This window comes from Anabrus simplex, chromosome 1 (genome assembly GCF_040414725.1).
Source record: "Anabrus simplex isolate iqAnaSimp1 chromosome 1, ASM4041472v1, whole genome shotgun sequence".
NCBI lineage: Eukaryota > Metazoa > Arthropoda > Insecta > Orthoptera > Tettigoniidae > Anabrus > Anabrus simplex.
Genome location: NC_090265.1, coordinates 707,707,260 through 707,735,115, shown reverse-complemented (window position 1 = coordinate 707,735,115; position 27,856 = coordinate 707,707,260). Strand labels below are relative to the sequence as shown.

Below are 27,856 nucleotides of genomic sequence, written 5' to 3'. Positions count from 1 at the left end.
AGCATGAAGTGTCATTGGTACAGCTTTTATGCTCTATTTACAAACACTTGATGAATTATACAGTTCTAAATTAAAACAGGTGCATGTTTTTATTTACAGGTTTTAAATGATGCAAACCTTGGTAAAATGAGTTAAAATCTTCTTATCACAAAAACTGAGTGCTTGTCGACATCAGATTTGCCTTGTGGGTTTGATTGTTCAATGTTTTGAAGTAAGATTTGGTTTACATAAATTGTGATCTGTTGGAAGCTGGCACTGACTTGTTCGCCTGTTGTATCCAGCGATCGCTTGCACCCTTGTTGGGAGCGTGTCATGTATACTTACAGCATTTGCCTGGCGTGAAAGTGGGGAACCACGAAAACCCATCTTCAAGGCTGCCAACAGTGGGGATCAGACCCACCATCTCCCGAATGCAAGCTGATGGCTATGTTACCCAGCAGCTACTTGCTTGGTACCAGCCTATCCACTATTGTGTGTTTCTGTGGGGATTGGTAGTGTGATGTGTTGTACGTAGTGCAAAAGAAGACAACTGTTTTATGACAAACTTTCCTGACAATGTATGTGAGATGATCTTACCAGTGGATACAGGAACAGTGAATGTAATACCACTCACTTGATTTGTGAAGGACAAAGACCAACAACACTATCAGAAACAAAAAAAAAAACAAGATGAGAAAAGTAATTTCAGGGATTTTAGTAATAAAATAAAGGAACATAATGAACCAACAGGGGAAGTAGATATATAGACTGAGTGGCCAAAAGTCATGGGAAGACAGTGAATGTGATGTTAATAACGAATTGCTCTTCCGCGAGCCCTCAAAACAGCAGCAATAGAGCGAGGCCTCAACTCTACAAGGTGTTGGAATTGTTCTGGAGTGATCTGGATACACACATCTTGCACTGCTACTTACAATTGGTCTTGTGTAGTTAGTGCGGGGTCAGGGAGCGTACAGCAGCACTGACAGCATCTCATAAATGCTCGATTGGATTGAGATCGGGGGATCTGGAGGCCCAATCCATGGTTGTAACTTCACTGGAGTGCTCCTCCAACCACCTGCGTGCTACCACAGAGCAGTGACATGGCGCACTGTCCGGTAGAAACATGGCATCTCCATCAGGGTAATCTAGGGCCAGAAAGGGATGCAGATGGTCTGAAAGAATGTCTGCATAACGTGCACCTGTCAGCACTCCCTGCAGCTAGCCACAATGGGGCCTAATTGCGATCACGAGAACGCTGCCCAGACCAGAATTGAGCCACCTCCAGCCTGAACACAACCTTGTTGGTACACAGGATACATAGCTTCATGGGGCATACGCCACACTTTCACGCGCCCATCAGCTCGATACACCTGAAACTGGTATTCATCGGATAATACCACATGCCGCCACTGTTCCATGGTCCACTGCACATTGCTGAGCTCTGTGTCGAGGTGTCAGCAAAGGGAGCCGAGTTCATTGTCGGCTGGTAAAGCCTATGCAGTGCTGTTGCCTCCTTACAGTCCTGGTAGAAATGGGTTCATGACTCCCAACATTCAACTGGGCGGTGATCTGACTCACAGTAGCCTGTCGAGCACCCAGTATGGTTCTGTGAAGGTGATGTGATGTCCGTTCGTTAAACACCTGTAGTCTTATAGTCAAATAATAATACTAGATTATAAATTCCACCTCTTCAATACATAAGAGGTTTTTATTTAAATTTAAGAAATAGTTCTTAACATATTAGATATAGGGACGTTTCACCCATAATGAGGGCAACATCAGCCTAAATTTAAATAAAAAACTCTTATGTATTGAACAGGTGGAATTTATAATCTAGTATTATTATTATTTGACTATAAGTACATTTCAATACGGACCATAACATGAGATTTGTAACATGTAACTTGTGGTCTTCCCGTGCAGCGGTGCACGCGGGTGGTAACATTCTCTCTGCAAATATTGAAGATCGGCCCTCGACATAACTGACCTCAGAAATCCGAATTATCATATAATCTCCGCAATGCTATGACCCATGCGCCGTGTGCCAATGATCATCCCATGTTCAAAGTCTGTTAACTCGCAACGTGTTGCCATCTTCACGACACTGGTGTCTGTGACAGACTGCTGAGCTATGCCGCAGCTTGCTGCAACCCTTAGGGGTCATACACGGCACATTAGGGACACCCAGTCCCGTGACTTTTGGCCACTCCGTGTATACTGGTATGGTGCAAGTAAAACTAATAGTGAGGACAGATGAGGGAATAGATGAAGTTATTGTACAAATGATAGAGGGAACTGGAACTTTCGGTCTGTGCAGACATACAGAGAAAGAAATACAATGGCAGAACATATTAAAAAAGAAAAAAATGTATGTGCATTAGGTAGTGTGCAAAATACAGAGGTAGAGAACTCACACTTTATCTCCAATCTTTTGGCTCTCCCGCAAAATGGAGAAGAGGAGCATTAATTTGCCACTCTCCTTGATGCTGTCCAACTCTTCACCTTTTAGGTACGTCTCCCACCATTCTTGAGGATCAGCCTTTTCTTCATTTTCTTTCTCATTTTCATCACCCTGTTCCTTCTTTTCCTCCTCCACTGATTTCAAAAAAGAGAGAGAGCACGAGTTAGTAACATCGGATCTTAAAATTTTAGGGAACAGTTGCACTGAGCATGCAATTTGTGTACTTCTGATGTCCTAATAAATGAGTACCTGCAACATCAAAACTTACCAGAATGTCTTCATTGTCTATTACAAGTTTTGATGTTGCATCACTTTTCACTAATATACCTGTAGAAGAAACACTTGCTTACATCGGAGAATACCTGTCTGACGACTTGACCACTCTGGCAGCAGTTTGATTAAAATCTACTTACTTCGACTACAAAGGGGATTATTACGAACAAACGGAAGGAGCAGCAATGGGTTCACCTTTGTCACCAGTGGCTGCTAAGATTTTTATGGAACACTTTGAGTCTACTGCATTAACAACAGCGCCATTGAAACCTAAGTGCTTCTATCGTAACGTGGATGACACATTTTCGGTCTGGCCACATGGAAGGGAAACATTAAATGAATTTTTGGAGCACCTAAATTCCATTAACAGTAAGATCAAGTTTACAATGGAAGTAGAAAATGAAGGTAAATTACCTTTTCTTGATGTGTTAGTATACAAGAAGAACGATGGTACAATAGGCCATGCAATGTACAAGAAACCTACACATTCTGAAAGATACCTTCATAAGTCTTCACTTCACCACCCGTGCCAAAAAGCAGCTCTCCTTTGAACGTTATTTACTAGGGTGAATAATGTTGCAGACGCTGATAACCGCCCAAGTGCATTAAGAGAACTCACAACATCCATGAAGAAAAACGGCTATACGTCAGGAGACATAGCACGAGCTGTGAAAATCAAGAAGCCTAACAGGGATAATACCAACCAGGACTACAGCAAAAAGAAAAAAGTATTCCTTCCTTACGTGGCAGGTATAACTGACAGAATAGGGCGCATTCTTAAGAAGTACAATATAATTCCAGTTTTCACCGCAGACCGTAAGCTCAAATCTCTGTTTCGACCAGTCAAAGAAAAACCACATCTTGAAACACCGGGCGTATATGAAATTCCATGTGGTGGTGGTTGTTCATATGTTGGCATGACAAAAAGGCTTGTTAGCACCAGGGTGAAAGAGCTCATCAGGTCGGTAAAGAATGTCGCTCTTTCATCTTCCACGGAGAACGCTATAAGCCAGTCTGCCATAGCAGAACATTTCTACAGTACAAACCATGACATCCTCTTTGACCAGGCGAAGGTCATCGCGCCTGTGAAAGACTTCTATGCTCGTCTTGTGAGGGAAGCCATAGAGATAGAGCTGCGCCCAAATAACATCAACAGGGAAGACGGCTTCAAGTTATCAAATACATGGAGACCTGTACTGCAGAAATACATGCACAACACCACTATGGCACAGCGGGACGCACTCAAACTGTCGACAGAGGGCGGTGAATCAGTAACTTCCCTCCCAACCACCACAACACAGCGCCACGAACCTAGAGTCCAGTTAGTGGGGTAGGCCGTGGATAGTATGGGCACGACTTCCACGTTCCTTCGGACAATTTCTTTGCTCACTGTTGCAGGCAAAACTTCACATGCCCTGATGAAGGCCAATGCAATTTGGCAGAAAGCTTGGCATTTTTATTAAATAAATATATATAGTGGCTTTAATCCAGTTCATTTATTTCTTTATATTAATACTATGAGCCACGAAAACCTAGTTCATTAATAAAGGGAAGTGTATATGTTAACATTCACAGAAGGCACAGGTATTCCGTCAGCAGTACTTTTTATTTTTTTACTAGTGGTTTAACTAAGATTAAATTCTAAAAGAATTTAATTGAAAGTCCACCTGTTCAATAAACATCTCCCATTTAATAAAGGGTCTTTTTAAAAAGCTTGTACAATCTCATCAAAATTTGTCCATGTTTGAATCTATGTACATACCTGCCAACTTTTAGAAACCAAAAATAGGAAGATTTCTGTTGTTGATCTAGTATTGAGTTTAAATAATGTTTCACAAGCATAAGTTGCTTCTGGTTTAATAACAGAGTTATAATGCCTAAATTTAGCATTAATCGAAAGACATTTCTTTTTGTATGTAGGCCAAGTTTTCCGTTGTGCCTGCTTCAGTTTATATATTCTGCTCTCTATTGATGGTTTTTCATTGCAATTCCAAGTGAGATTTTCACCCAAATATTTAAATGTACTTACAATTTTAATTCGTTTATTATTATTTAATAATAGCTCTGAATTTAAAGTTCTGAAAGTAGGCATTATTTTTGTTTTATCATATGAAATTTGCAATCCAACTTTTTTTGTTACATTTGCAAGTTCTTCCAATTGAACTTTAGCATCTTCGAAACCATTTGCCAGTATCGCAAGATCATCCGTGAATGCCAAGCTATTTAGTTTGATATTTTTTCCAATTTTGACTTTTGGAGGACATACCTTAGTCCACTCTCGCATGACCTTTCCCAATACACAATTGAACAATAATGGCGAAAGTCCATCTCCCTGGCGGAGGCCTGTTGTAACTGCAAATGATTTAGATAACTCATTTCTGAATCTAACTTTAGATTGAGTATTCTTAAGAGTCATACCAATCAGGCTAATAAGTTTGGAATGTAGACCAAATTCCTGAAGGACATTCAACAGTGATTCACGATGTATACTATCATTCGCCTTTTGAAAATCAACAAACGTAATAACTAAATTTTTGTTTCTAGATCTATGATGTTTCATAATCCATTTTAAACTGATGATTTGGTCAGGGCAGCTTCTTCCTGGATGAAATCCACCTTGATATTCCCCTAGTTCACAGTCAAGATGTCCCTGTATTCTGTTATAGATAATCTTAGATAAAATCTTATATGTAATATCCAATAATGATACTCTCCGATAATTATTTGGATCAGATCTATCGCCCTTTTTATGCAATGGTTGAATTATTGCCATATTCCACTCTTCAGGCATTGTAGCAGTATTCCAAATATCTATGTTTATGTAGATTCTGAACGGTTTGGTCATTAGCATTCTTCCATACCTCTGCGACGATTTGGTTCTCTCCCGGTGCTTTATAATTTTTAAGGGAATCAACTGCTGCTCATACTTCATTATAAACGGGCGGTGTAACCTTTTCTAAAGGTATCCTATTTTTTGGATGTGTGTCATATTGCAGATATTCTGAAGGTTCCTCACTGTTAAGTAGGTTCTCAAAGTATCTAGCTAAAATTTCCGCATTATCTTGATTAGTATGTGCCTGTTTTCCATTAGTATCTCTCATTAGGAGTGTTGGGGGAGTATAATTAGTTTGGTAATGCCGAAATGTTTTATAGTAATCTCTTGTCTTATGTTGAGTAAATGCTTCGTCAATAGAGTGTAACATCTCCGTGTGATAATTTCTCTTAACCCTTCGGATGATTTTAGCCGTATGTCGTCTAGCAGTAACAAGTTCTTCGCGTGACTGTTCTATTTTCCGTTGTTGATCAATCAACCATGCCTTGTGTCGGTGTTGAATCGCTGCATCGCACTCCTCATTCCTCCAAGCATGTTTTTTCCTCTTTTTAACGGGAGCGTTTTCCTCAGCAATGGTTTTTAGCTTGTTAATTACCGTTCCCAAATCATCACTTAGATAGGTTTTAGATTGTTCATAATATAATTTATTATTAATGAGATAGCTAGGGTCATATGTTTTCTTCCTATTACATTTGGAGAGAATGCGTTTCTTTTTTGGAGTTAATTTTATTTTAATTTTGGACAAATAATGATCTGAATCTATGTCCACTCTATGGAGGACCCTCACATTGTATTATTATCATTATTATAATTAAACTTATATTATACAATTCACTCCAATATTCAACTTAATATCATTATAAAATTATATTAGAATAAAATAACTTATAACATTATTCAATTGATAGCTAATTTAAAGCCTACAATTCTTTAGAACTCCTATAATAATTATAGTTCCTATTTTAAAGCTTATCCCTTAAAATATTATATTCAATTAACAGTTTATATATTAATATAAAAACTACTATTAAATACTGAATTAAATTCATTTCTTGGAGAACCAGATATCTTAAAAACATGTCCTATGTAGCTTTTTAAACAGACCATTTTATTAATAGCAAACATGTGCTGAACAGTTAGACTTTATACTATTAAATTCTTTTAGAATTTCATCTTAGATATTTAAAGTCAATACAGAACCGGAATCAAGTTCATTACTTGTAATAGTGGTTTAACATCGGACTAACACGTTGAAGGTTTTGGTGATGCACGGATGGAAAAGGGCTAGAAGTGGGAAGGAAGTGGTTGTGGCATTAAAGTACAACCTGGTGCAAAAATTGGGAAACCATGGAAAACCACCTTCAGAGCTGCCGACAGTGGGATTCTAACCCACCATCTCCCGAATAAAAGTTCACAGCTATGCAACCCTAACCACATGTCTAACTTGCTCGGTAGTCATCAATATGTGACGATTATGATGCTTGTTGTTTAAAGGGGCCTAACATCTAGGTCATCGGCCCCTAAAATCAGCAACATGTAAAGACTTCCTTTGTTTCCTTTACAATTTCATTTATAACCATCAGAAACAAGAGAGATGATAGCACACTCCCTTGTCCGAGTCCAGTTTCATTTCTAAACCATTCCGCCTTTCCACCCGGAGTCTGTACGCTGCTGATGCAGTTTTTGTATACTGCTTGTGTACTCAGTCTCCTTTTGACCATGGTTTTCCAAACCTCCCATGGAACACTATCGTATGTCTTTGTTAGATCAATGAATGTTCCCAATTCTTTCCCAATAATTGTGTCATGCTGAAGTTTGGGTCCAAAGTAAATCTTCCACATTTAAAGCCATACTGTTCTGCTTACAACTCTCCTACCTTTCTTCCCATTCACCTCTCTAATCCCTCAGGCCCGTTCGATGTTAATTGAATGTCTGGTGGACTATACTTGTTCAGCCGGTTCGATGTACCACAAACGGCCAGTGCAGGTGGAAGTTAGAACGCCTATTGCACACATCACTGCTGTTTTCCGGGATCTTTTTTCATCTTATGAATCGAGAAGCTGTGTACTTTCCTGCCAACTCTTGTTTATAATTAGAACTAATATGAAATTGACTGATATACTTTGTTGCTTTAGACTCATATCGATCAAGGATAGATCATGAAATGCCCTCTATTGAGTTTCAAGGAAGCTGCTTTAGAAGGTATCACGTCCTTTCCTGGCATCTCGAGAATGCTTTGTGAACTATAACTTAAAGGAGCCTCTGTGGCTCAGGCGGCAGCGCGCCGGCCTCTCACAGCTGGGTTCCATGGTTCAAATCCCGGTCACTCCATGTGAGATTTATACTGGACAAATTGGAGGAGGAACAGGTTTTTCTCCGGGTATTCCGGTTTTCCCTGTCATCTTTCATTCAAGCAACACACTCCAATACCATATCACTTCATTTCATCTGTCAGTAACTAATCATTGCCCCAGGGGAGTGAGACAGGCTTCAGCAACTGGCACAATTCCTACACTCGCCAATAGGTGGGGCTTCATTCATTCCATTCCTGATCCGGTCAAATGACTGCAAACAGGCTGTAGATTTTCAATTTCATCCAACTTGAAAATTCTTGCCACTTACAAAAGGGGAATTAACGAAAGCCAATACTTCGCAGGCTAGACACTACTTAGTCATAGAATAATGGTCGGGCTGTCCCATTCTCTTATGGGTGCAGAGATTATTCCTTTGATAGATGATAGTAGTGGAAGTTATTTACCTGGATGCGATATTTTTGGTAGTGATAAGACAGTGACTATGCAAAGCAAGAGGTTACTGCAGAAGAAACAGCTTCAGCTGTAATAACTTTGTCTGCTGTTCGCTCATGGGTTTGCTGGGTACCAAAAAGTATTTGAAGTCTTTTAGATTCTGTTTTTACTTTCTTTTTGGCGACAAAGTGTTTGACCTAATTGTTTGAGAGAAATAGGTATGTAGCAGAATGTATACTTAGTGCGCCCTTGAAACCAAGGTCGTGAGTCTATTGTAAGTGGAAGCCAGTGTCAAAGGAGGAAATTTATGTGTTCTTGGGGTTTGTGATGTTGATGGGGATAATGCAGAAAACCTACCCTGAAGAGCTATTTCACCAGGGATAGATTTTTAGAAGCGCCTGCATTCTCTCAAACAATGGCAAGGGACAGGTTAGAACTCATCTAGCGGTATTTACACTGTGTTGACAATTCTACACGGCATACATACAAGGGGCCTAAAAAGCTTTTCAAAATTCAGACTTTCCTGGAAATTATACATGGACATTTTCAGACTGCCTACATTTCCAACAAAAATATGCCTGAAATAAATAGGTACCAAAATAATATGGAACTTATCGAAATGATATATTTTTGCAAATATTGTGGGTGGTTATGGACAACCCTGAATCACTGTCAACACATCATTGGCTACAACTCTTATCTGAGTGAACAATATTCTTTAGCAGTTAACATTTTCACGCTCACAAAGCTTCGTGAACGTTTAATATGACTTAGTAGTCCAAACTTGGCATAAAACATAAGTCCACACAGATCACATGAAATGGTTGGGGGAGGCCAGAACTGAGCTTGACGGAGTTTCCGTGCTTGTTGTTTATCCTATTCAAACATCGAAACTGATGAGAAAAAGCATGGCACCAAAGTGTATGATTCTCAGCAAGCATATCCCAGGATTGAATGTTAATTCCAGCTCTTTCCATAGTCTATTTCAGCTGATACTTGAAACGCCTCAAAGGGGCTCCACGAGGTCTTGTGCTAGAACAGAGTTCACCATATAAAAGTTGATGAGGAAGCCAGGTTTCACTCATACGATGGACGTGCCCTATCCATTTGAGACGGTGGCCAATGATGGTAGCCGCAATGCTTACAGCACGTGTTTTCTCAAGAACTGCAAGATTGGTGACCTGGTCCTCCCATTTGATGTTCAAAAAGGATCTAAGTTTTTGCAGATGGAAGTGCTCTAGCTTTTTGATATCCTGATGGTAGAGGGTCTACCTTTCACAACCATAAAGCAGTGTAAACCATGATCTTGGTATGCATTGCAAGGTCCTTATGCATGAAGTCACGACGGGATAAATGTCTAAATGCTGAGTGGGCAGCACAATTCTTCCATCAACATTTTGTGGGCAATTAGCATTTGTTGAGAGGATACTTCCTAGATATAAAAAGAGGTCGACCTGCTCCAGTGGAGTATCCACAATGGAGATATTGAAAGGTGGGAAGTTCGATCCAGGTGTAGGCTGTGAAAGTACTTTGGTTTCTGATCATTAATGGAGAGACCAGAATGATCGCAAGCACTCTTGAAACAACTGACCAGCTGTTGCAGCTCCTCAGGTGTGAGAGCAGGTGCGGCAGCATCATCATCTGCATACTGCAATTGCATAACGGAGGAAATCTTAGTAAGCTTTTGGGAGCGAAGAGTGAACATTCCCTCCATCAAAGCGATATCTGAACTTTACACCTTGGTCGTCTGTAGATGTTCCATATAGCATGGCAGCTACGTAAAGAGCAAAGAGTGTTGGAGCAAGCACACATCTTTGTTTCAATCCATGAGTCATTGGAAATGGATCAGAGATAATATTTTGATGAACGACTTGCTCAGACATGATATCATGAAGAGCCCTGACTTTCTACAAAATGCTGTGGACAGCCAAAGTGTTTCAGTACTGTCCACATAGCTGGTCTCGGGACTGAGTCGAAAGCCTTTTATAGATCATTGAACACTAGGTATAATGGAGTCTGTTGCTCTCTGCATTTTACTTGGATTTACCTTGCACGGAAGGTCATATCTGTTGTGCCCCAGGACATTCGAAAACTACACTGCAACTTGGGTAGGATCCTCTCGGAAATATTCTGCAGGCGATTGAGCAAAATTCTAGCAAGAATTTTACCAATGATATACTGTGATAGTTGCCACAAACACTACAATCACCTCTTTTGAAAAGAGTAATGATACTGGCATTTTTAAGGTCACCAGGTACTTCGCAGGTTTCCCATGTTAAGAAGATAAGAGCATGAAGTTTGGTCTTCAGAAGTAGGCCACCACTTTAATCAGTTCCAGAGGAATGTTATCTGGGCCAGGAGCCTTGCAAGGTTTCAGTTTACTGATAGCGGCATTGTATTCCTTGAATGTTGGTGGAAGAGCCATCCATGATTGTTGGGGATGTAAAGGCACATCATTGAGAAAGTCTTCAGCAGCATTTGAACTCCGACTGAGAACAGTGGAGAAATGTTCTTGCCAATGTTCTAGGATTTTTTGACTATCAGTAATAGTGGTAGCAGTATCAGCAGCTTTCAGTGTCCCCAAGGAGGAGCAAGTTGGGCCATACAACTCCTTTATTCCTACATAGAAGTTACGATGGTCTCGGGCATCAGACATACTTTGCAGTTCCTGAGCTTTCTGCTGCCACCTGTTCTTTATCTCTCTTATTTGCTCCTGACATTTATGCTCGAGTTCAAGAAAGTGCGCTTTTTTTTGTGTCTGAAGATAGATCTTGTAGAAGGGATAGATTGGCTTTTCGTTTAGCATTGATGACACACAAAATCTCTTTGTTGTTGTCATCAAACCAGCCTTGTCTTGCATTTTTCTTAAAACCAATGGTTTTCTCAGGTGATTCTGTGACTACTCTCCGCAATGTAGCCCATTCTGCCCTACATTCTTGTGTTGACTGGAGCACTTGCCAGCATGTCGGAGATCATGTTGTGGGAATTCATGGCAGTGGGTCCGTCTTGAAGTTTAGATGTATCAAACTTCTGCCTGAACAGGGTTTGAAATTGCCTGGGTGGTTTATGGCGGAGACTGATTCTAAGACGAGAGAATAGCAACTTGTGATCTGTCCTGCAATCATCAACATTTCTAGCTGTCCTGGTGATAAGGACATCCTTCCTATCACATTGTCGAGCGATGATTTATTTAATCAAGGATGTGCCAATGCTTAGAGCGAGGGTGCATCCTTGTGGTCTTGAAGCGATTAGGTAAGTGAAACTGCATATTAGTTATGAAAAGTTCATGTTCGGTACACAGATCGAGAAGCAGCAATCCACTGGCATTGTAACTACCGAGTCCTTGTTTTGCCTATTACATTTTTCCATAGCAGATTATCCTTCCCAACTCTAGCACTGAAGTCATCTAGTAGGAAGAGTTTATCTTTAGTTGGTACGTTGGAGATGGTTGTGGAAAGAAAGTTATAGAAATGGTTTTTAGCATCTTCATCAACATCCAATGTCGGAGTATAAGCAGAAATGAGAGTCTTGTATCTCCAGAAAGTGGTATATGGAGAGTCATAAGTCTTTCACTAACTGCAACTGGGACAAATTAGTGGTTAACAACTATATTTGTCTTCACAGCAAATCCAACACCATGAATACAATGCTCTCCATCCTCTTTACCCTTCCATAAGATGGTATACCCTGAACTGTATTCAATAACTTTGCCTTCAATAGATAATCTTGTTTCAGTCAAGGCAGCTACATCAATATTCAACCTAGAAAGCTAGTGGGCAAAAAGAGCTGTTCTCCTTTCAGGTCTGTCATTCTCTTTCGTATCAAGCAGTGTTCAGACATTCCATCTTGCAATTATAAATTGTTTATCTTAATTGTTTCGATCGCAAAAGGGGTGACCCACTGTGTGCGGTTGCCCAGCCCAACAAAAGTGTGACTTCGAATGTTTAGCCCACCTTTTCTAGGGCCTTCCCCATTTAGGGGTGGGAAGCGGTGATACTAAATAGGCCCTCCCAAACACAGGTGCAGGACCAAATTTCCAAGTAGTCACAATTTTTAGAAAGAAGACCATCACACACTTGCTGCCAATGTGCAGGTCCAAACTGAAGGCTTCCTGTTTCACCCGAGAACCTGCCCCCACCATCCTTATCCCATCGCCCCTGGAGTGAAAAGTGACAGCTGAAGAAAGTGCCACTGGCATGGATTTGTTTAAGGTGGATGACAGCTTGCCAGGAAGTGACACACACACTATGATTTCAGAATCCTTCACCACGGCACATATGCATGAGACAGAGTGTCAAACACCGAAACTGCAATGGACTACCTCTGTCTCGAGGAAAACCGAGTGGAGCCTCCATAGCCACTCCGCCTGGCATTTTCTCTTCTGTTTCACTCGCCGCGCTGAAGCCCATCTTCTCCGCTGAGTAATGGTGTTCCAGTAGCATTTCCTCTACTGAGGGACCACTGGCCCTCCTAAAGAGTCTCGCCTGTCCAAAGCCATTGGCCTCTTTGGATTGTACTCTTGTTGGCTGTGTGGTTAGGGCCACGCAGCTGTGAGCTTGCACCCAGGAGATAGTGGGTTTGAACCCAATGTCGGCAGCCCTGAAGATGATTTTCCGTGGTTTCCCATTTTCACACCAGGCAAATGCTGGGGATGTACCTTAATTAAGGCCATGGACGCTTCTTTCCCACTCCTAGACCTTTCCTATCCATCGTCGCCATAAGACCTAGCCACTTCCACTGTACTGAAGTCCACCTTCTCCGTCACAGATACCGTTGAGGTCTTCACTCGTAACCCTGAGCTGGGACCCTTACCAGATGTTACACACCGGGTCAGTGTGCTCTGGGACTCGCATAGGCAGGGCCACCACTCCCTGGGTAAGGTTGCCTCTGAAGAGGGTATGATACATACGTATGAAATTAGTGTGGAAATGATAAAGGCTGCTGGACCTGTTGGACTACAATGGGTGTACAGATTCTTAAAATGCATATACGCATGTTACATATATTCCAGAAAAACACTGATAATGATCTTGGTAAGTAGTCCTGAATTCTTTAACTTAATGGTGTCTACACCCCTGTTGAGCTTCAATTTAAATACCGCCCCTGGGAAGCGAGCAGCTCAGTTTAAATTGTCAGCTTGAGGGGCTAATATGCTTTCCTGTATTTTTTGCACTTGTGATAGAGTGATTGCTCTACAGTTATGATACATCTTTTGTCCCCCTTCTTCATCCATATCTGGTGCCTTCCCGATTTTCATTTTATGGACTGCTACTTCCACCTCCAACATTGTTACATCATCATCTACTGTTGAGTCATCACCCCCCGTATTACTACCATCTCCTCCGCACAATTTCTCATGTTCAGCATTTTATCAAAATACGCCTTCAATCTTCTCTTAATTTCTTCTCGATGTGTTAACTCTGCACCTTCCTCTTTCATCAGCTTTTTACAAACTGTTTCTTTTCTATTACTTTACATAATTCCATACAGCATTCTTTTACTCCCAGATCCGTTCGTCCATCGATCCATTTCATTTCTTTGATGCATAAAATCTTCCCAATTCATCTTCTCTTACGAATCCTTACATCTCTCTTTATTATAAAGATATTTTCTTTTGCTTTCATCTTTTTTCTCTCTCTTCCATTCATGCCATGCTTGCTTCTTTTCTTTCACTGCTTCTGTCATCTTCTCATTCCACCATGGTGTTTCCTTTTTTTTCATTATCATCGATGTTCTACCACAGGTACCTTCTACCTTGTTTACAAATGCCCTTTAATTCAGTAAATGGAATTTGCTATTTCAGTCATCATTACCACCATCACTACCACCACCGATTTTCCGCTCCAGCAAGCTGGTTGAGGGTGCTTACGAGCCTCTTACAGTTCGTCTTGTCCATCCACAGCTGATGTTCTACATTTTGCTGCCAATTTCCATCATGTTTGGCAAAGTCTTTGAAATATTTGCTTTTCCCAACCATCACGAGACCTTCCTCTGGGTCTCTTACCAACAACGTTCCTTTCATAGAATGCTCTTGGGGTCCTAATTGGAGCCATAGTTCTCATATGTCCATACCATTGCTCAACTAAATCAAACAATGCGCATCATAACCGGTTGTATTCGCTCTACAAACGTGGCCTGGCTGCCTACACTCAGTAATATTCCTCCGCCTTGCTTAAGAAGGTCTGAAGCTCTTCTAAAACTGTGGAAGAAGACCAGCCAGGACTCCAACCTCCCCGTTCACCAGGATATTACTCAACCTGCCCCTCCTCGACTTAAGTCTAGATCTCCACCCTGGCGCACTGCACTTACACTGGAAGAATCTGGGTTCTCCATCACGAACGCCTGGTTACACCAATGGCAGCAGTCTTCTGTTCCCAATCAACATCTTGTGACTCTACCTCATGTTCAACCTCCTGGATTCCATCTACCCAGACGTCAATGGAGGACTCTAAACAGGATAAGAGTCAATCAAGGAAGATGCGGCTATACGCTTTATAAATGGGGCTGGCAGAAGTCTTCTGGGTGTGATTGTGGAGCTACCTCACAGACCATCCACCACGTAATTGCCGAGTGTCCACGGAGAGCATTTCAAGGTCCTTTAGAGGACATTCATAACGCAACTGAGGAGGCCTTGAAATGGATCAATGGACTTGATTTGGAACTATAGGCTTCTGCTTGTATATATTGTGTATATATTGTATACTTATTTATATAATCTATCTGTGCACATCATACGATAAATAAATAAATAAATAACCATTGTAATCTGCTTAATTCTAAGGTTTCCAACAGGCACCTAACCAATCCAAGTTCTTGCCAAATACTTTCATTCCTTATTTTGTCTCTCCTTGTCTTTTGGAGACATGACCGAAGGAACTTGATTTCAGTGGCCAGTAGGCGACTTTGTGCAGATCTAGTCTCTATGTTGCTGCTTCCAGTCTGTATGTTAGAACTGGTACAAGATATGTTTTGTACAGTGCGAGCTTGGGGAAATAAGTGATCCCGAAGTAATTGACAAACGGAGTGGTAGAATTTTGTATTCTATTGCCTATTTCTTGGTTTATGGTACTGTCAGAAGAAACGAAGCTCCCTAAGTATTTGAAGTTAATGATAATGTCTACTTCTTCATTTTGCACTCGCAGGTGGACTGCTTCAGGATTTCGACTCATCACTAAACCGACGGTTTTAGTTCAGCTGAGGATCACTCCCATTTTTTCAAATTCTTCTTGCCAATGATCTAGTTTAGCTTAAACTTCTGCTTCTGTCTCACCCCAGAAATTCTCCCTGTACATCTTTACATTTTAACACTTATTTTACTATTTCTTATCTCCTTTAATTGTTCCATTTTCCCCACTCTCATTTTTGCTATCGCAACTCTATGATCTCCATTGAATGCTTCTCCTGGTAAAGCTCTTACATCCATCAACTGTCTGCGATTTGTCCTTTTCACCAGAAAGTAATCAATTGCTGATTTTATTCTCTTGCCATCCCAGCCACATCTTGTAATTTTCCTACTGTTTTCTTCCAAAACCATGTATTACCCACTCACAAAACTCAACTAGTTTCTCTCTTCCTTCATTCATTTTCTCATATCCTTATGATCCGATTAGTTCTTCCTTTCCTTGTCTTTTGTTTTTCACTTGTGTACTTAAGTCTTCCATTATAATCACTTCCACATCAGTCATCTCCTTTTCTAGTTTCCCCAATATCCTCTTTATTACACGTCTGTGGTGCAAATACTTATACGAAGTCTTTCACTTCGTTCCTGATTCTCAGCCTAACTTTCATTATCCTGTTGCTGATGTAATCTACCATATCGACATCATACCCCATTTAGTAATTCTCTGCCACCATTCCAGTATAGTGTATACCTTTTGCTCATTTACCCCTACCATTTAACTTTGCTCAACCCCATCGTTTCTATACCACTTTCTCCATAAAATCCACTACTACTGCTTTTCCTGTCAGGGTCGTAAGGTTGATTATGCCCACCTTCATGATGCTTGCTAACGGTCGCCCATTTTTCACAGTTCTCCCAGCATCCAAGGAACTGCCTGTGCATCACTTGTAGTGTACACCCTAACCATTTCTGAGGCAAGCTTATAAGTACCACATTCATATTTAGGCTACCGTATAATTCCGAATACCACCCGCCACCGGATAAGACCCGCACCCTAAATTTGAGATGCCAAAATACGGGAAAAAATAAATTAAAAAACAAATAACTTACATACCTATTTAAGTTTCTTCAAATATACCACAAATATAAATTCAAATAGCTTACAATTAATAAAATCATCACAAATATCATAAATAAAATTGGTCCAATACTCAGATCAAACACATTTCACCGTGATCTGAAGTTTCACCATAGGAACCTTTGTCGCTGGCATATTTCCACAAATAGTCATTCTCACTACCGTCCACTGAATTTGAAATTCCACATTTCTTAAAGCTTTCGGACACTAGATCGTTGGGAATGCAGACCCATGCGGTCTTGCTCCAGCTGCATATTAGCCCCACATCAGGCCTCTTCACTCGTCCGGTTGGTGTTAATGCATGATCACCATCAGACATCCTTTCCATGTACAACGGTTTCATTGAAGTTTTGAAAGGCTGGTTCACGCACACATCCAACAGCTGTAGAATAGAAGCGAGTCCTCCGGGAATTATTGCAAGACTGATTTTTTCTTTCCTCACCATATCTTTTACGGCGTCAGTTGTATGTCCTCGGTAACTGTCCAACACACACGGTTTTTTTATTTATTTAACAAAGCTCCCAGGCGACATTACCAAATGCACTTCACCCAATCCTCAACCAACGCACTGTCCATCCAGCCGGACTCGTGTTCTAACAATAACACCGGATGGCAAGTTTCCTTTCGGAAGTGTTTTCCTTCTCAGAACCACATATGGAGGGAGTTTGGTTCCATCCGCTAATACGCACAACATTACCGTGTATCGTTGCTTTTCGTTACCACCTGTTCTGATGGTTACACTTTTAGAACCCTTCGCATCCACTGTATTTTCCAACGGCATTCCAAAATAGACAGGTGTCTGGTCAGCATTCCCAATTTGTGACAGCAAATTAGAATTTTGCTTCCTCAAATGAATAATGTGACGCTGAAAGGCCGTTAATTTTTCTTCATATGCCCCAGGGAGACGTTGTGAAATAGATGTACGTCTCCGAATGCACAATCCCTTTCTCCGATAAATGTTTCGGATCCATCCACGGCTTGCAGTAAAACCCTGTGCTTTGAGTTTTTTTTTGAGATTTCTAGTGCCTTCAATTGCACATTTCACTAGAAACACCATATCCTAACTCACGTTTTTTTACCACAAATTTGTGGAGTTGTTCTTCAATTTCCGGAAACACTGCACTCCGCCCACGGAACGCTCTGCGATCGCCGTTATTTTTTAGAAGTTTTTCCTTCTTTTTCCGCCAATCACGAATACACGATTCATCAATATCGTACCTCTCTCCCTCTGTAAGCACTCCAGTTCAATACCGTAGATGCCCTGCGTTGAACCTTATGCTCTGCTAGCCCAAGTACGGAATTTACTGTTATAGTACGTATATAGTTGAAGAATTCACATATGGTGTGGTTCTTTTTGAGATAGTACTAGTGTGAATACTGGAGCCCGCCTGGTGGCCATGATCGTTAAGGCGCTGAAGTCTAAACAGTCTGACACTGAGGTTGGCCAGTTTGAGTCCTGTTGATTGAAAAAATGTTCACCATCAGAATGTCGGCCGGCAGGGTAAGGGAGGTGGTGGTATACAATTTCCAATCACTAGATTGCGAGCCAAAAGCCTGGATTTAATTCCAAACCTCTCCCCAGTGCTCATATGGAGTGAGGGCATACGATGCTGTTGATGGTGATTCGTCCGCCGGATGGGGACGTTAAGCCTCGAGCAGACCCCTTGGTGCTATTCGACAGAAGTAGGCTATGTGCCGGCGCCGGGTTTCACCTTCTCCCATCTATCATATATCACGCCGTTCATTTCATCTCATTAACTCCTCTGATGAGGTTGACGTCAGGAAGGGCATCCGGTCATAAAAACCTGCCACGACAGATTCATCTCACCTCATACCCGACCCCGTAGGGAAACGGGACAAGGGTTGGACAAACAGTAGTGTGAATGCTGGATACCATTGGCCATTATTAAAGTTTGTTGTAGATCATCTTTGATGTGGTATTTGTAGGAAAAGTTTGGAATTGGTGTAGCTCTTTGTTGTTGGACGTGTTGAAGTAAGCGTGCTGGTCAAAAGGGAATAATGATGTAGTAGCTGTTGTCAAACAGTGGATAGCCAAGTGTGTGATGAAAGTCTGTAATTAAAGAAGTTTTTGTGGAGTTTTATTGAAGAACTAGAATTGAAAAGAGGGCTACCAGTGGAAGTTAAATAAAAGTATTGACACTTAAACCCTTTGACTGCTGAGATGTTAACTTATTTTGTTGAGATCTTTACAGCTACTGACAGCCGCTGAGCTCTTACTTCACGTGTTGTAGTTGTGGGGTCTTGGTGGAGGGGGTTGAGCTTGAGAAGGCGTGGCTAAGTGCTTATTCGTTGCGCGCGAGGGTGAGTTGCTGGCAGCAGGAGGGGAGGAGGGGAGAAAGTGTGTGTTGAATTGATGGTAGTGTTTACTGATTTAATACGAAAGATTTTACAGAAAATACTATTCTGAAGAATTGATTTTTGCAATAGTATTGAGATCTGTTCGTAAAGAGGGCTTTTTTAAAATCCATTAGATTGTTTAAATTTTTGTCTTTGTTAAATTGTTGATCCATAAAGGTGTTTAAGTTTTCACATTCCGTCATGAGCTTACCTTTTTCAATTTGTTTTAAGATTTGTAAATCCCGCTCTATTGCAGTAAATTGGTGACCTGTGTCCTTCATGTGGTTACTCATCACAGAACTTATTGTGAATTTGGGCGCTGAAATGTTCTGCGTATCTACTTAAAAAACTGCGGCCAATTTGACCAACATAAGAAAAATTGAGTCTGTATATACCTGAGCCTGAATATTGATTATTGGTTAAATTGACTGAGTTATGATTAAAAAATAAATTTTGATTAGTGTTCTGCATAGTGTTAGTGATGTTTTTTAAAGGATTGGTAATTTAATAGATACTTGGGTTGGTAAATGTGAACTTTGCGTACTTTGGTTTGTTGGGTTTTATTAGAGAAAGGTTTGTGGCTAATTTTAGTTTTACTTTATTAATTATTTTATTGATCATGTCTGGATTAAACCCGTTGAATCTGGCTATTTCTTTTATGAAATCTAATTCTTTTTAAAAATTATTTGTTGAAAGAGGGATTTTTAATGCCCTATATACTAAACTGTAATATGTGGCTTGCTTATGGCAATTTGGGTGTAATGATTTGTTTTGTATAGTTACTGGAGTAAAGGAAGGCTTTCAGTAAATTTGAAAGTCAAATTCGTCTAAAACTCGCGCATTTTGATGTCCAGAAAATTTATTGAATATTTGTTCTCATTTTCCTTTGTGAACTTTATACTTTTGTCTAAACTATTTAGGAACGTTAGGATGTTATCACTATTATTAACTTGTTTATCAATAATTGCTAATGTATCGTCAACATAATGGTGCCATAAACTGAGTCCATTGATGTTTTGTACTATCTTGTTGAATTCTAGGTTGTTCATATAGATGTCAGCCAAAATGCCAGATATTGGGTCGTCCATAGCTAAACCTTCTTGTTTATATTATTTGTTGTTAAAAGTAAAGTAATTATTGTGTAAAACAAAACTTAGTAACTGTATGAATTCATCTATTGCAATTTTGCTTAAAGCACTGTGTCTAAAGACGTTGTTTTTTATTACGTTAATAATTTCATTTACAGGAATATTTGGGTACATATTAGTGATATCAAAGGAGCATAAAACATGATTTGGTTGTAAATTGAATTTGTTTCAGGTTTTGCAAAATTCCATTGAATTTTTGATGGGATTTACATGGTGAATTTTTTTTTTAAGAATTTGTGAAGGAACAGAGGTTTTCTAAGTGGGACTGTTTATGCTGTTGATTATTCGTCAGATGGAGACATCTTTCTTGTGTATTTTTGGTAATGATCTAGCTCTAGGTAATTTCGGATTCATTGTAATCATTTTCTGATAGCCTTGTTCATTTAGTAGGAATATTGAATTTTTAAGGAGTGTTTTTAGATTATGTTGTGTTTTTATTATGGGATCTTTATTAATTATTGTGTAGGTTATTCAGAGAAAAAAATCTTTGTTTTCTTAATGTAGTCTTGTTTATTCATTAAAACTGCTGTATTGCCCATATCAGTCTTTGTTACTATGACATTATTATTAATTTTAGTTTAACTTTTGGTTTTGTTTCAAAAAGTTAGAATTATTGTTAGTTATTATTTCATTGACGAGTGTAGATAGTTTCTTTTTTATTTTGTATCTCTGACCTCATTTTGTTTCTCTAAGGGAATCTGTTTATCAATAATAGACTCGGTCTCAGCAATGGTGGTGATTATGTCTTCGACCTTTTGTGGGTTGGACCAGTTATATTTTATGCCTTTATAAAAGAGATTCATTTCATTATCATAGAAAACTGTGTCAGGCGAGTTAAATGTAGTAGGAATGTTCATCAACGATGGGGAAGAAATCTTAGTGTTTCTGTTCTGATTGAGAGTTTTAGGTTTAGCTTCTTGTAAACAAGTGAGCTTGTTGTTTAATGTTTTTAGTTTCCTGTCGAGTATAGTAGTTAGTTTATTGTCAGTGTACCTAAGAAATGAATTCCATTTGAGTGGAGACAAATATTGCGAGATGGTCAAAATGCGCCTGGTACAGTTGTAAATTTAGTATTTTTTTCTTATACAGTAGTTTGATTTCATTTCTTAGCCATATGCTGTTTACTTTATTTTGGGTGACATTTGACTTTTGATTAGGAATGTTTTTCCGCTGTAGTGGTTATGGAACTTAGGTACTATTACTAGTTTTAAGCAATCCTTAAGGAATTTGATATCTTTTGAAATTTTACCGATTTGTATTCTAAGGATCAAATACTTACTCGTTTTAACATTCGCCTGGTTGGCCTTGACATTACACGTGATAAAAATCATTTTTGGATCCATATTGAAAGTACTTGTATTAAATAAAACTAGTATGTTTTTATTGTTTACCCACCTATTCAATACAATAAAGTTTAAAAAATTAGGACTTTGTCCTTACCAAATTGTCAACATAACAAATTATTAAATTAGATGATACACGTTTCACCTCTCATTGTAGGCATCATCAGCCTTAGTTTCACCTTAAGAATAAATCAGGTACCTGATTGGAAGTGACATATGAAATACTGTTGATTTATAACTATGTTTTGTAAAATGGATGAGAGGTCATTATACAATTAAAATTCAACACACACACACTACTCCCCTCCCGCTGCCAGCAACTCCCCCTCACGCGCAATGAATAAGCCCTTAGCCATGTTATCTCAAGCTCAACCCCCTCCACCAAGACCCCACAACTACAACACTTGAAGTAAGAGTGCCAGTAGCTGTAAAGATCTCAACAAAATAAGTTAACATATCAGTGGTCAAAGGGTTTAAGTGTCAATACTTTTATTTAACTTCCACTGCTAGCCCTCTCTTTTCAATTCTAGTTCTTCAATAAAATTTCACAAAAACTTCTTTAATTACACACTTTTATCACACACTTCACTATCCACTGTTTGACAACAACTATTACAGTACAACAACATTGTTTCCTTTTGACCAGCACGCTTACTTCAACACATCCAACAACAAAGAGCTACACCAATTCCAAACTTTTCCTACAAATACCACATCAAAGAAGATGGCCCAATGACGTCTACAACAAACTTTAATAATGGCCAATGGTATCCAGTATTCACCCTAGTACTACCTCAAAAAGAACCACGCCATATGTGAATTCTTCAACTTTATATGTACAAAAAGCAAAATCAGTACATATTAACTCCTTGAACCAAGGACTATTACCAGATGAAATTTTAATGTTCAATATTGTTCAAGTTTTTAACAACAGACCATTTGATAATTAACTGGAATGTGCTTTCCGATTTTTAACCCATACTGTAACAACTTTTAATATTACGAATTAACCAGCTTGTCATAATATCTCAAATAATTGTTATGTTTTTCAATTCAGCTATTGCTACAATTATTGTTAATCCAATAATATACTACATCTCATATTTTAATCATTATATAATGACCTCTCATATCCATTTTACAAAACATAGTTATAAATCAACAATATTTCATAAGTCAATTCCAATCAGGTACCTGATTTATTCTTAAGGATAAAACTATGGCTAATGATGCCTACAATGAGAGGCAAAACATGTACCATCTAATTTAATAATTTGTTATGTTGACAATTTGATAAGGACAAAGTCCTAATTTTTAAGACTTTATTGTATTGAATAGATGGGTTAACAATTAAAACATAATACAATTTCTAAACAGTCGAAATAACTTATCCGAAATCTGGGAATAGAGAGTGAGCTACCCTCTCGCGTTCCCTCTCAACTTGATTTTGTGGCGACTATGACTTTGTAACCTTTTTCAGTTTGTAATCTTTGTAACTTAAGCATTTTCTCCATCGAGTCACCTCAGTGGTATAGGCTTAGCCTCTGTAAAGTCGAGCTATAGGCCCAAATAGGGTTTTAAGCTTTTCATTTCTATTTTCAAAGAGCGCAAGTGTCTGCCTCCTCACCATTTTGATTTTTGGGCCAGTAACTTTAACCTGTTGTTTTTCACAAAGGCCTGGTAGAATGAGTACTCGATGCCCCTGTTAAGCTCTATTTCATTCCTTTTATGTAAAGATGTTAGACTGTTGAGCATATAAGACAGTGAATACTACCTGAATTTGTAAAATGAAGGTTGTGCCTTTGATAGCCCTGGACATTTCTGGAAATAGGTTCCTAAGTGTAAATATTATAGAGCAAAGACACTCCTTCTATTAATGTAAAGGTTGAATGGTGCCTTTGGAAGGCTGTAGTGTTATAAGGTTCGGAGAGTAGTCTCCTAAATAAATTTGCAGAGCAAAAATGCACTTACTAAGGGTGTAAAAGAAATCGGGAGATCCGTCTCCTTGATTAATGATTGAATGGAGTAGCAGTGCTCAAGTAACATTTGTAAATTGGGAGCTTTAAGCTCAAACAGTTAATTGGCAATTTGTTGATTATTCTGATTTTTCAACATTGTACCTAAGGTAACAATCTAGTTCTGTACCTGAATTGTTACTTTCTTAGCCGAGTGTAAAATTTTAAATCTGAAAAGAAAAAAAGATAGCAAAGAAAGAAATATAGCTCTAATTTTAAAGTTTTAAATTAATCTTCTGATTGTCTTATATTGACCCATTCATGCCCGCACCTTCTTTCACCTCTGTGATCTACACAATCCAGGTAACAGTAATTAACAAATTTTTCCCGAATGTGTTAACAGAGTTATGTTTCTTGTTTCACTAGTGTATTTACTGTAACCTGTCTTCTAAAATGTTATGATAAAGGTTATAATTAAAGTGATGCCACAAGATAGACATTGTATACTGTATTTTAAAATACTGTTAAATATAACGTATTCAGTATAAGCTCGTACATAAAAAATGATTCAATTAGCTATACGTGCTAAAAAACGGCATTCTCTATATCTCGAAATTTCGATAACTCGAAATAAAATTCAGCTCCATAAGTGATTCGAGATATCGAGGTTCAACTGTAATTATGATGCACAAATAGAGATATTCACATATTTAGATTTTTATCATGATGAGAATCGCTTACATAAAAATACTGTTTGGTTACCATGATAACAAACTTACTACTGATAGTAGTGGAGGTTGTTGTCGTAACTGTTTTTTTATAAAATACTAAAGAGAGAAAAATGAAGGGACAATAACTGGAAAATTGAAAGAGAAAGCAACCATAAAAATGGGGGTTGGAATTCTAGGCCTTAAATGCTTGTAATATTGCTGAGCCAGAGGGAAACAAAATATTGTATTGCTGTTTGCCATTTTAAAGTGCGGCCTTGGGTGGAGCAAATCAGTCTTGCTCCAACGGCGGGCGGCATAACCGTATTACGGCCCCGCCCTCTTGCCTTTGCAAGCAACCAGTCAGAGAAGAGTGGCGCGTACTGGTCTGTCCTTTGCCCTGACTACTTGTGTTGCTACGAGATCTCAGCGTAGGTCTCCCTGATAGTACTGGAGGAACCCAGATCCTTCTGAATCCACAGATTTCTGAATGAGCCTGAGAATGTTTAGGGTGAGCTCAGTCAGAGAGTGATTGAGAGCAAGGAGTGCAGTCAGTGAGACAGTGCTGTGAAGAGCGTGTACTGATGGAATACTGGATCAGCATGGTACAGTGTCCATGGAGTGCTGCGTGTTGACTGACGGAATAGTGCAGCCGAGCAATGAGGGACAATGGGATAAGACTGTCGTGTGCGTTAACTCTGTACCACATACAGATTTACGACACTGTGTGCGTGCCCAAACTGTGGAGTGTAAGGCCGCCATTATAGTGTGTACAGTGAACTGTCCTAGGTTCCGAGTGATCGTAATGTAATCGTTTTAGTTTGACAGTGCAAGAGCGAATAACTAGTATGACTGAACAGTGAGAACACAGAGAGGGAGAGCTACAATATGATGGCCTACAATGATCTATGTCCTGAAAACGTATTATCAGTAACGTTTGCACTGACTGAATACTGCTTTCCAGTACAAGTGTGTCTTCTGCTTTATCATCTCTGCTCGATAGCATAACTGCTGCTATTACAAAAACTAAATCATCAACAACAGGTACATAATAGCCACATTATTGTTTTACTCTTTGTCACCATGAAAACTGTGTACTCACCTTTCTTCTTTCTGCCACGCGTGGAGGATTGCCACTTCTTCACTACCTCTTCCTTTTTCCCTTTTTTTGTTTTATTCTCGTCATTACTGTCAATACACTGTATGTCCGAGTTACTCGATTCCTCATCACTGGAACTGGTAGAGCCTGACGACATTTCCGATGTTTCAGTTGTATCGCCCCCATCAGTAATGAAGTCTTTCAATGATCCTTCAGATTCATCGGTTGTCTCATTCAACTATTCAGAGATAAACAAAGTAAGTAAATCACAAAAATAAGAATAGTGACCATTATTATTATTATTATTATTATTATTATTATTATTATTATTATTATTATTATTATTAATGCAGTCTAAGAAGGGATACACTCATGAGCAATTGAATTAGAGATAGGTACCATAGTGGGGAAATCGCGCTGTGCTTGGCCCGGCACATGTAATAGGAGGGGAAGGGCACATAACAGCGAGAACGCCAGACTCTGAGTGGACTGCATGAGTAACAGGCAACTACAAGATGGGTAAGACTTTACAAATAGAAAAGTCTTTATGTTGTCCTCCTTTTCAATACAAAAAATGTCCACCTATGTTAGATGGGACAATATCTAGACATGTTTCGGCTTACCTAAAAGCCATCTTCAGCAGAAAGCTAAAATGTTGTATATATACACAAACAAATAAAACACTGAGAAAATTGTGTCAAATTAAAAGAACAATGATCATGATTATCATATTAACAGAATATCGGCACCCTGGAAGATAGATTTTTCCAGTTTATAAAGTAGGACTAGAAAAGTTTTTACTTTAACCAGGAGTTTAGACAAGAGGACTTTTTACGTCAACATCAATACATGGTTTTTAGTAAGTTCATCATAATCATTGTTCGTTTAATTCCACACAATTTCCTCAGTGTTTTTTATTTGTTTGTGTATATATGTAATAGTTTAGCTTTCTACTGAAGATGACTTTTAGATAAGCCGAAACTTGTCTAGACATTGTCCCATCTAATACAGGTGGACATATTTTGTATTGGAAAGGCCAACATAAAGACTTTTCTATTTGTAAAGTGATAGCCGTCAACATGGAATGAGATTTATAACATGCAGATAGGTAAGGTACAAAATCTCTCTGCACATTTGATTGTAGCCAGGTTGCTGGCGACGTCTCAAGTCATGCATGCACTGGGCTCTCCAAGGACCACCGTACTGTCGGTACGTGGATTCAGGCAAAACCACCGCTGCCAAGGTCAACGGTCACGGCGTACGAAGCACAGAAAGATAGGGGTCATTGTCGGCTAGCTAGGATCATAAAAAAGCAGATAGATGGGCTACAGTGTAGCAGATCATTCGTCAATTTAATGCCGGGCAATGAAGGCATGGGTCAACCTATCTGTAGACTGTAATGTGTTTTTTTTTCCTCTTCCCACACTGACCTGCTATTCATTCCTGACTTGAATTGCACTTGTTTGTCCTTTCCATTATCTACTTCAATTGATCATAAGAATATGTACGAGAGAGATCTGAATGCGTGGAAAGCTTTAGCTACCTTGGACCTTTTTTGGAGCAGATGGTCACGTAAAAAAAAAAAAAAAATAGCATCAGCAAGAGAAACAAGATACAGGATTGCTCAGTCCATCATCAGTAATGTAATATTGAAGGGCAAAATATGTATACAGTAAAACCTCTGCAGGGGACAACAAAAATGAACGTGTTAAGCGAGAAAACATACTATACTGAATATACGAATAAACACTATCCAATAGGGGATATGGAAACACTAGATATTTTTTTGACATGAGGGCATTTTACAATGTGTATCCGCAGGTACAATAAAAACTATATCTACCATTTGATGTGAGGAAAGTATTGAAAAGTGTGAAAAACACGAGAAAAAAAATGAAAACCTTTTCTGCTGGGGCTTATAAAACAACAAGTGCACCAAACAACAAATATGGAAACATGCAAGGGGACCAATAAAAGTATCTAAGTATTATTGCAGATCACACTCTTTCCAAAACATATGTTAGTAAAAGCCTTTTATTTTGGAGAACTGAGTTATTAAACATTATTTTCTGGTCACACTCTCAGACAATGAACTCTAGGTTACACTCGACCATGTGCGATTAGGAGGAATCGGGAGGAATGACTGACTGCCGTTTTGAAAAACTTCGACCAGGTCGAATGATCAAGTCGAAACACAAAGATGTGAGATCAACATTCGCAACATCTGTGCGCTTGAAGATGCAAATGCCAGTCCATGTGTCTTCATTAGTAAGGAATTTCACGACTAGGCTATCACGAGATAAATATGCACCACGCTAGTCAATTTCACATGATTATGTTCCTAATCCAGATATAGGCTACCATATCACGGGACAAAACTTCAATGACCACTCAACACAAAATCAATTTCTAACTTCTGAATGGCATGCGAAATACAAGCACAAATAGGTTCACTTTTTCCGTAATCCCACAACTGAAGCGATGGCTCTTACCCAACTTGTAAATCACGTTTCTTTCACGAGGGACAACAAATTTTTCAGGGCTAGAAAAAATGTGATTGTACTCGTACTAAGTAGTAGTAGCAGCGAAAATTCATGACGCAATAAGTGAGGTATTTTTATATAGATTTAATAAGATGAGAATTGGAACTTTGATTTACGACATGCTAAGCGGGAAAACGTGTTCATGAGGAACG

The 27,856-nt window shown here is 39.2% G+C and overlaps 1 protein-coding gene across 1 annotated transcript in view; it reads right to left on the bottom strand.

Annotated features, from left to right (window-relative positions):
* Positions 1-27,856, bottom strand: part of LOC136857368 (transcriptional regulator ATRX) — a 605,506-nt gene that overhangs the window by 110,234 nt on the left and 467,416 nt on the right. The window contains exons 24-25 of the mRNA XM_068225161.1: positions 25,165-25,399; positions 2,394-2,574 (exon numbers count right to left, since the gene is read on the bottom strand). Coding sequence (XP_068081262.1) covers positions 2,394-2,574; positions 25,165-25,399 — 416 coding nt within the window. The remainder of the gene's footprint in view (positions 1-2,393; positions 2,575-25,164; positions 25,400-27,856) is intronic.